Source organism: Ambystoma mexicanum, chromosome 12, assembly GCF_040938575.1.
Source record: "Ambystoma mexicanum isolate Mex_15411 chromosome 12, UKY_AmexF1_1, whole genome shotgun sequence".
Lineage (NCBI taxonomy): Eukaryota > Metazoa > Chordata > Amphibia > Caudata > Ambystomatidae > Ambystoma > Ambystoma mexicanum.
This window is the reverse complement of record NC_090936.1, coordinates 8,065,479-8,078,688: the sequence shown is the minus strand read 5'-3', so window position 1 is coordinate 8,078,688 and position 13,210 is coordinate 8,065,479. Positions and strand designations below refer to the sequence as shown.

The window sequence follows — 13,210 nt, the reverse complement described above, 5'->3', positions numbered from 1 at the left end:
GTTCTAATGGCCTTGGAGAACCTGGGGCATCTATTCTAGCATAATACAACACACCTCGGAACGGATCTGTAATGTAAATAATACTTACTCAATTTTCTCTGTAGGCCTGAACATTAAATTGACTTGCAGTCTTTTGGCATATTGTAAAGTAAACCCTGTTGTCTGAAATAACAAAAAATACACGCTTAATATTCAATATATATATAAAAAGATACTGATTTAACAATTTACAAAATGTGTTAGTGTGTGGGTGCGCTACGACTGTGCAAACACAAGACCGCTGAGAAATCTTGAAAGAAACTCTTTCGTTGTTTCGAGCATGTTGGTGACATGTTAAGCTGGTCTGCAATGCAAAGCTGTTATTGTGTGTAGTGCTGTAACTTGGCCCCGGTAAGTCACTGGTCTGAACACATTTACAGGAAGCCCCCCTCCCCCTCATTCAGGTCCTCAATGTGACAAATCCAGGGAATTCGTCTCTACAAGGGGGAGCCACCCCCTTAGGACTAGGGAGGCGAGTCCACTACGCAAGTGGGATCCCACTGGGTGAGACCCCTCACCCTCTCTGGTAGGATTCCATCCCACCTCCCTTTACTTCTACATCATGAAGGTTTGATTTTCCGGTTCAGCCGCCATGTCCAGCAAACACAGGACCCCTTTAAAGTGAATGTCTTGGTTTCTGACCTAGACTCGTTACTGTCTTCATGTGATGAACGCGATCAACGGCATCTCCCCTGCCTTCCAGGGAGAAACTTAAATGCACCTGGATGCCAGCAACAAGCGAGAAGCAGCCGAAGAGGGAGAAACACCAGCCAGGTACGACTGTGCAGAAAAGGGATTCCCCCCTCACAGGAAGCAGTGGTGGGTAGAGCAGCTGTGAAGTACGGGGAATTCTGCTGCTTGGTGGAAGGCAGAGGATCCGGAGAGCCCGATCCCGCCAAAGTTGAAGGAAGATGGACGAAGCTCGGAGCAGCGGGTCAGCATCCCGACAATGTGACGTCCAGAGCTCGTCCGTCCCGAAGGGGAGAAACCACTGAATTAAGCACAGCTGCGCAGACCAAAGCCAGGTACAAGATAAGAAACCGTGCTAGCCAGAAACACCAATGAAGCACCACCGCTGGAATGGAGGTGCGCGACCACACATCAGGAGCAGTCTGCATTGGTCGGAGTATTGGTACATTCTCAACTTGGCACTTTTTGGCTGAGATACGAGGCTATTGCAGTAGTCAACGGCTACAAAGAGCACAGAAGGCAGCAGTGAGATTGGTGATGGTGGTGAATCAATCGGGTCATATCTCTGGCTATCTGTGAGGGACAGAAATTACTTTAAAGTTCTCGGTCTTAAATTGCCTAAGCAAATTGGCCCACTCTATTTGGCAGACAAAATCTACAATTACTGCCTAACCCGCTCCCTCCGGTCTGTGGACAAATAGTTGCTAAGTATCCCATCATCCTCTTGTGTGTTCAGCGGTCATTGAAGTTTTGCAGTCTGTGGTCCTAGCGTTTGGCACATACAACCCCTAGAGGTTAGGGCAGTGAAATCACTCGGTCTCTTTCGAAAAGCGGTAAAGACTCATCTATTTTAATGAATCCTTGCACTAGTTAGGGGTGTTCCATTTCACTGGACCCTACTTATTGCCCATTGGTTGACTTCTGGTGCTCCTGTTTTTTTCCATCACTATTTGATGTGCCAGCTGCGCCCAAATGCGAATAAGTTTGTCAAGTATGCGCGATATAAATAAATCAGATCATTGAGGGCCGATGTCCTCTGGTCAATCTCGTGTTGTCGCACCTTGAAACACTTGTGTATAGGTGCGTTATAAATATCATATATCATGTCCCACTTACCACAACTGTCACATGCATTATTGAGAGCTAGGAAGTGAATGAATTGATGAATGTGACGCAGATTAAGTTACGCGCATCGGCATGAATTGAAGGTTTTGATTTTTACTGATTTTTACTGATGCACTCCTTTTGTTTTTTATTAGGATTCCATTGGTTAATCTAGGGCCATGTCCATATTTGCGGGCAGCAGCGTCCAAGGGAAAGGTGACATGGAATCATGTATCTTAGTACATTCGGAACTACCTTACAGGTTTAACCCTCTACGGGTTACTTCAATAATTCATCAAATTAAGCCTTTAGTTGCTCACCGGCTCAACATCCAAGAAGGTCTCATGTTCCTCCTTATTAGGCTTCAATCCCTCCAAGACATCCAAAATGAACTCGCTGGCGTACAGGAAGTGGGGGAGGGATAGGTACACCGGTTTCTCTAAAGAGAAATAAAAGGAAAGGATAAAACAATCAGAAGAAAAACGCTATCAAAAGAAGCATCACAAAGTTACGGAAGGCTCTTTGTAAAGGATACTTAATGCAATTCCTATATTATCACCAGTTGGTTTCAGTATCACAATAACATTGGTAAAGTCATCAAGGCCATCATCCAATCAGATTCAATACACACTGCAAATCTAGAAACATCTGGAGGATAATACAGAAAGCAGATTCTGGAGCCAGATGCAAAGGGCCAGATGCAAAGGGCCAGATGCAAAGGGCACGTCTTCTGGAAGAAAGTCTATGGGTTCGACCAATGGACCTCACATGGAGCAGGAGCGACTTGACAATGTTACAAGGTGAGATCAGGTGTGCAAGGGTTACACGCATGCTCGACACCCACCTGACCGCGGTCACCCTTGAGGGCCCCTGTGTTTGGCTCAACTCTGTTGGTTGCTGTATGCACAGCGGCAGTGACAGGCCTTGACTGGCCCGTCACGGTCAATTCCTCTTCTGTGCCTCAAGCCCTCTTTAGAGTGTAAATGTAAAGCAAGGCAAATATCAACTGTCATTTTATGAAACAAGGTTTCCACGTTTGGCTCACTGGACATTTGGACTACAACTCCCATCAGTCCTATGCAACATAGTCAATGATGGGGGATCCTGGAAGTTGTGGTCCAAAAGATCTGGAGAGCCACAGATTGAAATGTACATCGATAATACGGGGGTTTTCAGAGGGGTCTGTTACGACGCTTGACCGCATTGTTTTTTTCTGTTCCTACCACAACCACAATTCACTCCAACTAACTTGTACCTCCAAAAAGCGACAAAATCCATCAGATGTTGGGTGTTTTCTGCCACCTGAACTTTGACCTTATAATTCCATGCTTATTATATCTAAATCCAGCTTTGCATTAAAACAGATGATGGCTTTCTAAAGTTGGCAGCCAAACTCTAAACAGGAGGAGTCTGCGTTTTAGTGGAACCGAGGGTTGCGCTACAAAATTCCACTTTTTGGCACCTTCGAAGACATGAACTCAAAGTTTGAATCAATTAACATGGACCCACGTGTACCTTCCTTGTATTTGCATTAGGTTCCTTGTTGCAAATAAAGTCTTGGGTGCCTTTGGGTGAATCAAGTTTAGATGGCAGAGAAGTTCTTAAATAGCAAATACTCATGTGCTAGAGTGATCATCTTTTGTACTTAGACCAGTGCAGCCATGAGCGCCTGTAGCAACCACTCGCCCTTCTTGGGGAACTTGAGCGCCTCTGGAAATAAAGCCTGGGACCTGGGAATGTGCTCTCAAAGTCTGCAATTCCTGCAGCTGTCATGTATGAACAGGTTGACAAAGTGTGCCCATGATCGCTTCTATGGAGAGACATGTAGTGAGCATGTCATGACTCAACTCAAGAATTGACTCTTGCACGGCTTGATCATCGGCGTGATACAGAAGGCAATATCCAGTTTGAACGCACACACAACACCGTACATGCATTGCCCTTTGCTCCTGGTAGCGTAGAAGCTACAGGGCATAGCCGACACAACTGTTCAGTGTGTGTCTGCTAGGTCATCACATCAAACACATGTGTGCATCTCAGGGATGTTAATGGCCTGGGAGTGGGGTTTCCTGAATGGACCATGCTGGCACAAATAAGGAGACCCTCTGTGACAGGAAGTTCAGACATTTCCCCCCTTTTCCTATTATTGCTTCTAGACTGGAGGACCAGATGTGTTGCCTTCATACATCCTGGTTATAAAATGTACACACCCAGTTATTGGAAATCATCGGAGACTTTTTAAAGCATTGGGTAAGTAGAAACCTACTGTCTTGGCATCGGCTTATGTCCAGCACGCCCTCTGCCGTGCAGTTCTTGGAAAGCTCTTTTTCGGTGCAGTAACATTCATTGTCCGGGTTTTTCTCAGGAGAGGCAAATGCTGATCGAGGAAGCGTAAAGTGGTCAACTGGAATCCCCTTCAGGTCCAGAGAAGACTCGTACTCAGCATAAATTGACCTGCATTTCAAGAGAACACACGAAACAGGCTATCACCTCGTCCATTGAGCATTGACTGTGATCACACTACACCGCCACGGCATCGATCCCTTAGAAAGATGCATTAGAGGTGTGTACACTTCTATACTCAACAATACGTCACTCAGAATGTATAAGAGAGTATCAAAAAACAAACAAATACGACCGGGTGCAACAACATCCAGAAAGTAAAGTCCATACAGGTCTTATCAATATCCACAAGGATTTTGCAAACGGTGAATTCGCTGATCATGCATTTCAGAAGAAATCATTTGCACATTTGCTGCTCATTCTGAACCCAACTGGACACAACTCTTCCATAGATGGCACCTCGCAGCCGTCTAAGGGGGTCCGTCCTTCACCATACCAATCTGGAAACCTCACTAAATCTTTCTAAATCCTCCTTTGAAGAACTTGTTGAACATAAAACAGGTATTTACAGATGCTGCAGTCTGACCTTCTCGGACAAATGAATGTGGTGTGGACACCTTGAGATGTGTGGACCGCGTCGTGCTCGGCCAGAGAGTCACTAGTGATATTGTCATCGACTCTCAGTAGCGATAGACGCATGGATGAGGTTTATAAAGTGGAAACCCAGCTGGGAAGCATGGGAGCGGTGTACAAAGGAGGGGGGAGGGACACCCCAGGGTCACAAGTGGGATGCAGCGGTCGCATATGAGCCGGGTAGAAGAAATGAGAGTTACAAAGGGAACCCTATGGGGCAGGCACTAATACTTCTTGAGATAAAACTATCAGTGATTATCAAATTAGGGGTTCCCCATACGTGGCCAATCAAAAACCAAATCGAGAAGTATTTCCCTAATCCCACTTTCACGTTAAAGGGCAGCCACCATCATCAGAAGGCGGTTCCGTGTAATAATGTCCCTGCAAAAAATGGCAATTTTTTGCCAACTTTTTTCCCAGACAATATTTTTGCAGGGCCATTATTACACGCAACCGCCTTCTGATGATGGGGGCTGCCCTTTAACGTGAAAGTGGGATTAGGGAAATACTTAAATACTTCTCGATTTGGTTTTTGATGGACCGTGTAATAATGTCCCAGCAAAAATATCGTCTGGGAAAAAAGTTGGCCAAAAATTGCCATTTGTTGCAGGGACATTATTAAATGGAACATGTGGGGAACACCCCTGCAACCCCCAAAACCTTTCTTTTTCAGGGGATGTAGGGAACACCCCGGTAACCTCTGCTCCCCTTGACCCCTATATATATATATATATCTATATATATATATATGTATATATATATATATAGATATATATATATATAATCACCATATAAAATGTCGCCACAACCTTTTCCCAGTGACATTATGTATGGCGACCATATATATGGGGAACATATTACCAGATACCAAGAAGAGTCTCCTATGGTGAAAAACTGCCCATCTAGCTAATGACTGCTATAACCTCCTCGCAGTTTTCTAAAACTAACTCTCCTCCCTTACGGGAAGCGTAATTAATATACACATTTAGCTAACAGATTTGCAGACCCTGTTCCTTCTCCAGAATCTCACGTAAAAATAAAACAGTGATTAATTTGGGTTGCAAAATAACCCAGCTTGGGGTTGTACCAATCCAAATGCCACTCTTCTGCTTGCAACCGTACCAGTGGCCACAGAATGAGAAGATTGATATCCCCCGATATCTCCCGGCTGCTGACTAAATCTCCTGGAGAAAGATGATATCATGAGGAATGATAACATCCTCATTCCACCTTCCCATTTTTTGTACGATCCTGAAGGAATTTCAAGATAAAATTGTTAGAGCATCTACTTTAATAGAAACTTAACAATTCACTCTACTAATATCTATTACTTATGCATTTTTCTTACTTTTCTAGAGGAATGATATTTACAATATCCTCATTTATTATACTCTGCCCAAACGGCTCGTGTATATTCTCACAAGTTCTTTCTCCAATGTTGTGTCCCGCAGGTGAATCGTCTTTAGTCCCATTTCCCATATTAGCCACAGTTTCATGCTTTGATGGTACAGGTCTTCGGAGTCATGGTTCTTTACGTCTGTAAGTACGTAAATTCAGACGCGCCTTCACTATGAAAGATCCCTCTCTGGCACTGCGCTCACTCCCTGGAATTCCCTTCCGGGTGATAGGTGTGAAACACCAGCTTACTCGGAATTCAGGAAAGATTTAAAAACATGGCTCTGGAAGTCTGCTTTAGAAAAAAGTGGTTTATCTTTCTTTAAGTTAAGTGTTGTTTTCTGCGGCATGTTGTTATTGTTTTCTGCTTATTGTACATTTTTCTAAAGCAGGAGCATCAGCGTTCTGTACAGGATTAATAAACAATTGCACAAAAAAATAAATTAACAATCTATTCGGTGCGGAATCTACCAGGAAAGTCCTAAAAGGGCAAAACGCGGGATGTTTCTGTATATTCACCAATTTGTCGTGTGGGTTCAATGGCTAATGGTGGTTAACACGAATGCCTCTTAGTACGTCACTGCTTTGAAGACAGGAGAAAACATGACCTTGGTTTATTAGTGTAGGACTTCCTTAGGGGATAGAAAGAACCCAAGACCAAAGGAACTGGGGTTTTCATATCAATGAACTTTTGGGAAAAAACAGAGTGCAATCAGGTGCAAATTTCTTGTGGCAATATGCTCTCGCTAAAATTAATCACAATACAGTGACAACTGCCAGGTTGCCAACCACCCAACTCCCCTTTATTCCATCATAGGCACTGAAGTCGCACATCCAAGTGTTTTTACAAGGGATAAAAGGATTGATTAGTTATTGATAAACTTCTGTAGGGTCTGTTGAGTACTTGGGTTAGGGGCACCACATCGGTTATGTCATTTGAGGAATCTGAGGGTATCCTCACTTCTTTCCCCAATATATCCTCCTCCCAGGTGGCCAGGGAAAGGCCATCGCTTCCGGATACTGACCCTGGGGGTGGATATGCAAAGGAGGATCACCTGGGTATAGTAGACTTGGGGAGTGGTGCTGAGGCACACATGGGTGAGACACAGTATCCCCCATGTTCCTTTTCTAATGAGTCTAATGCCCCCCAGGCCTTTGCAGGGTATTACCAGTCCCTTCCCTATCTTTCCAGTAAATCATCTCCCAGTAAACACCAGTCAGGTACTGGGAGGAGGAAGAGACACACCAGAGCCATACATCCTCTCTTTATTGACTCTAACACACACAGACATCACTTTGATTCTGGGATAAGGACTAGGCTTCAAACATTGATGAAAGACTGTATATTTGCCAAGGAGCAGTCTAGTCTTTCTAAACATCTAAATTGATGCCTGGAACTTTCAAAAGGAGGTGTGGTGGCAAGAAGACTACTTCTTCCTCTCCAGACCACAGCGGGACATGGGATGAGATGCAGAGACCCGGAGAAGCTGCATTAGCAGAGGAGCGGGAACTGGAGAGAAGTCAGGTAAAGACTTGCGAGTAAGCCTGGTGAAGTGAAACCTGCATTGTGGAACGCTGCAGAAAACACCAGAAACAGCGAAAAGCTTCCCAGGTGTTCGCAGCTGCAGACCAGCGAGAACTGTGCTTACCGGTGCTCCAGCAAAGGCAGCGGGGCAAAGCAAAGTCCTTCAGAAGGGAACCAGAGGTCGTGGAAAGGTGGCGCGAAGCAGAAAGAAGTCAAGCAGGTTTCCCATCGCGGTACCGAAGCCAACAGACACACAACTGGAAACCAGTGGGACTGGCAAGAAGGCAGGGAGACCAGGGGCATGTTGATAGCACAAAGGAAGCTAAGAAAAGTTTAATGCATTAAAGGTCTTACAGAAGGAGACAAAGAACTGTTGAAGAGGCAAATAGTCAACTCTTTCTTTGTTAAACGGGAAATCCTATTGTGCCTCCTTCTAATATATATTGGCCTAAGCCCAGTCGCTCTGCAAAGAAAACCGTGTTGCAAAGTTCCGATTTTAGATCGACTTTGCCACCATTTTGGGATCATCGCCATTTTGATTTCTGTTCATATGTAATTCTGTGTTCTAAAATGATGGACTGTGTTTCCAACTTGCAACCGAGCCTTCCCGACCTTGGCACCTAGTTAATGGTTAGACTGTCCGCTGGCCGAATATTTAGACTCGGTAATGTGACCTTTTGCCCTACATGACTTGTGGTCTAAGGACTGTCTGCGCTAACAAGCCTCATCCACGAACATATATCGAAGACAATGTAAAGCAAATATTGAGCGTGGACAGTGGCTGTAACGCATTGTGAAGGGACACGTGCTCAGGCTTACTGCTAAATCCTGGAATACACTTTGGTTTACATTTCAGACAAGTTACAATGGCAAAGTAATCCGTGTGCATATTGTTGTATAAGCCATAAGTGAACTCGGCACGAACTCTAGACCACAGATTATTAACTTGCAGAGGGGCTGGACATATTACTAAATTGTATAAATAAGCGAATGTCCAGATGTCCAGTACCTCTCACTCCTCACATTGAAGGGCTGGTACTCACTGTGAGGTACTGAGGGCCAGATAACTATCTGAATTAGTTTCTTTGTAACAGCGCAGTAATAGAATAAAGATCTGTGAATCTTTATAGCCCGTGTTTGGTGTATTTCCTTTTTTTGGTACTCAGCCTCGATATTTCATTTTGCTTTTACATCTTCATTTAATTAAATGACTTCTTTATAAGTATTGTCCAAAGCTTAATGAACATTGTTAAAGGGCAGAAGAGCATTGCCAAGAGTCAAGCAAGTATTATGAAGTATTACTGACAGAAATGAATTGTTGTGAAAAGAATACCTGAATGCAAGAGTAAAGTACAATAAAACCTGGCACAGGACGAAAGACGCTTTTGTCAAGAGAATTGAAACAGTGAATGAGTTTCCTCGCAGGACTGTACTGGGAAGCATATGTTGGTCTTTGCAAGAAAAGATACTAAACAAGTGAATGATGGCAAAACAAGCAGTGATAAAGCCTCAAGAGGATATGTAATGCAAATAAGTCTAGCACCAGAGTAGCGCTGAACTATGGAGAAGAAGCAAGTAAGGTGTGTCGGTTGCGTTACCTGTAATGGGTGGGCCGTGTGGTCTGACAACTGCGCCTATGTGGAGCACACCCATCTAAGGAAAAGCCCCTTAACTGACCCACAAGCTTGCGACTGAATATAAAGGAACACCTGTGGGATCTGAAATTAAGGAACTGAACCCCATGAAATTTGTGGAAGGTGACCAAGCCAGCAGAGTGGGGAAGTAGCCCAAGGAATTGTGTTGTTTTGGAAAGATGAGAGACCCCTCCTTTTGGTAAAGTGAACTATCTTAAACCATGGGGAAGGGAAACACCCTTTTCCAACCGGGAGCTGAAAGAAGCTCTAAACTTTTATTTGAACACTTCTCATTTTGATGCTGACATCCCTCCACATTGTATACAAACAGGTGTGAGGGCAAGTGTTGGTTTTGGACAGAGACGGTTATTTTCTGTGGACCTCCTGACACAGACCATCCTTAGTTTCCTTGCGGTAGGGAAATCCGACCTTAGAATAGGGCAACTTAGGCCATTTTCGAACCATCCTTTTAATTTAATTAAAGTTTGTATCCCAAACCTTTTCAGTTGTCTGCATCTACTTCATGATGCCTTCACAGTCCCCTCGCATAACGCCCCTAGGAGGCCAGCCAGCCACTCTGCCTGCAGTGTGTTCGTATTCATAGTGCAGGGTGGTGGGGGCTGCATGGGGTGGTTTACATCCTATTTGGAATGCGATTGTCCAATTAATTATTATGAATTTACTTACGTAAAGTGAAACACTTGGTCTCGAGAGTGTGGCTTGAACTCTCCTTTGTGTGTCCCTGGATGTGCTGAGCTGACTATTGGACGGCAGCTGGCAATCCTGCACTTTTAATCTATGCAAGACTTTTGTGGTGCAAATTGTGAGAAACTAGGCGTCTCACCCACTAGTCCCCGAAGATAGGGCACGGCCATCGCCTTTGGATCCAGGCCCTGGGGGAAGACCAGTGTGGATACCTGGGGACTGTAACTACTCCCCCTTTCCTTACATGAACACTTTCACACTTTCACAAAGACAGCCCACTCTTTGAGAAAACAGACTCATACCCGAGCATTGTACCCGACATTTCCCACTTCTATGGATCAGGCAAAGTCAGGCAATTACTGTTAACTCACACCTAACTTCCATTAAGCTTCCTCACACGGATAAAAGGTGGAGCAAGAGAGAACACTCTGAGCTCGGCAAAGCACATGAAGGAACAGTGTTTTCCAGACACCAGCTGAACGAGGGGAGAAAGGTGGCAAACCGATAAGGGAGAGCAAGGAGAGAAGCTCAATTGCGGATGGATGTTTGTACCTTAATAGGAAAAAGAGATGGTACGAGACAAAGTAACAGAGTGAAATGACACCGTGGGTGTGCTCAATCGAAGGTCTCTGTGTGATGTACCCAGCCAAGAAGTGGCAGAAACAAAAGAAATAAAGTCAAACTTATAGATGAAGTGAGTCGAGTGGCCCTGCGGTGGTTTAGGAAAAATCCATCTCACAGTTGAAAGTCTTTGAATTTTGATAACAAAAAGAAAGCAAAGAAAGTGAAATTATTTGCTCCGACCCTGACAGAGTGAGACCCGTAGTGAACAATAAACCAGAGAACTTGTGAATGTGAAATTCCTAATGAGAAAGCAACTTTGGTACTTGGTTGCCATGGCAGGCACTCTGCAATAGGAGACTTACATTGGGAAAAGGCCCAGATACCTATGTTTAAACTCCACCCTCGTGGCAGAGAAGCCAGAGTGTGTGTGAAGCTCGAGTGTGCCACCTTGTCCCGTGCTGAAAACGCAGGGAAGGGAAGCCAACTGCGCAACTATCAACATATCATTTCTTGAACACATTTCTTGTTTCATAACATTGTTTCCCACACTATGTATGTGTATTTAGAAGGATAGGCAGTATGTTTATTAGTATTGGCCCTTTTATTTTGACAGAGATTCCACTAGGACAGCGTTATTATGTGATGGTCGTAGCTCCCATCCTTAGATTTATGATTAGATAGGCATTTTACCAACCCGTTGAGGTTCAATAAACACCCTTGAAATGCGATCACTTTTGTCTATCTTCACTGTCTGATACTATGCCTTCCTTACAAAAACAATAGGGTTTGCTGACCTCAGTGCATTTATTAAATCTTTGCTGGTATTTTGAGTGGCTTAACTTTCTCTTTCAATTTCTCAGCATTCTTCGACAAAGAGTCCAGCACTTTACGGATAGATTCACTCCCCCCCTTTCTATTATGCTTCTTCTAGCCATCTGTATTTACCAATGTGGTAATGAGCAAAGTCATTTCTCGATTCAATGCTCTTCTTTTGGAAACATGTTGGCATTTCAGGGCCAAGTTGTAATGATATGATATATGACAGGTTATTTATAATACACTTAATACCCAGAGATTTCTAAGCGCGGACCTGGGGATCGAACCTGTGTTGCTCTGTGTCGTCTTGCTTCCAAGCCGAGCATATTGCCGCTGAGCTATCCCCCCCCAGACTAGGGATGAGATGGGGCCATTCACGCACAAGCACAGTTTATTTCACAGGGAATCCAGCAAAGGCTCAGAAATCATGTGTTATGGGACATGAGTCAGGGAATATGAGGACGATGTCAGGGGTGTACTGCTTCTCTGCTAATCTTGCATCCCGTGTGATGTCCTACTTGACCTCCTAACCCCTTGATTTCCCTGCTGGGTGCCACCATCTTCCCCTCCAGCCCGATGGCTGCCTAATCCAGGAAGCATTTAATGGAGTAAAGCTGGGGGGCGTCCGTTTTTCTTTATGCTCGAATACAAACCCCAAGCACAGCATTTGATGATATTTTGTAGCTCGCATCGAATGCTATTGTGATCTCTTAATCAGTTTATACTCTCCAGACATTCGAACCTTCAGTCCACCAAAACTGCCCCAACTATCGTCACCCTTGTCCGGGAGGTTCACCATGTGCTTGGCAAGTGGAACGTTTTTGAAATCCGTGCCAAACGACAATCCTCTAGGTCCCAAAGCCCTCTCATTAGTATCAGGCCCTTATTTTAATGAAATAACCTATTTTATGATCTCTTCGTAAAAGCACAAGGAATGGGAGAGGTTAGATATAGAAACGATGATGTGGGACTCGGTAATTATGTTGGAGCAGGTATCTGCTGAGAGAAAGCTGAATATAAGGACTGACCTAAAGCAGCACACCTTCCTCACGCCATAATCCCTACACTGAGTTACCTATTTAACATTGAGTCCCTTAAATCCACTTGATCTTCCTTGGACGAAATAAAATGTCTTTTATTTATAGCTGACTTGAACCACGGTTCCCGAGGGCGTTCAACCTACCAGTGCCTTGAGATCATACCAATGCTCCAACCATTAAATTAGCCTTTTATGCAAATCTTTTACAACGTATATTGAAACAAAATAGCAGATGTCCAAAACAAATATTTCTTCCTACAAGGAACGCAAGTCATAATATGCTGGATTTCATAAAGACTCTTGACACTGATTTACTAAATAAATATCTTGAGTAAGACAAAATGTACTAAGCTCACAAAAAAGTGCAGTAGAAGAAATGACTTATGCACTTATTAAGGCTCTTTTTTAAGCTTTGTAGATCACCTCCTTGGTGTCATGCTTTCAGACTCACCCAATCACGACCGGGTGATATGCAGGCGGCAGAGAGAAACATGGATCCCTCCCGCGATCACCTCTACTCGATCGTTAGTGAGACGCTGCACTCTGAGGCATCCCTGGCGTCGATTTCCACGCCTGCAGTGGGGATTGCCTTGGAGACTGCAGGCGCGGAGGAGATCCCCACTCCATACTGCGGTCCTGCGCTCGACGCGGATTGTCACGAAGAAGGGGTCATGTGACATGGCTTCCAGGAAACAGGCACCAAATGAACCAGTGGATCACGTG

The 13,210-nt window shown here is 44.3% G+C and overlaps 1 protein-coding gene across 1 annotated transcript in view; it reads right to left on the bottom strand.

Annotated features, from left to right (window-relative positions):
• The window catches only part of CD36 (CD36 molecule (CD36 blood group)), a 53,160-nt gene that overhangs the window by 7,418 nt on the left and 32,532 nt on the right, over positions 1-13,210 (bottom strand). Inside the window, exons 7-9 of the mRNA XM_069627683.1 lie at positions 4,100-4,287; positions 2,154-2,272; positions 89-162 (exon numbers count right to left, since the gene is read on the bottom strand). Coding sequence (XP_069483784.1) covers positions 89-162; positions 2,154-2,272; positions 4,100-4,287 — 381 coding nt within the window. The remainder of the gene's footprint in view (positions 1-88; positions 163-2,153; positions 2,273-4,099; positions 4,288-13,210) is intronic.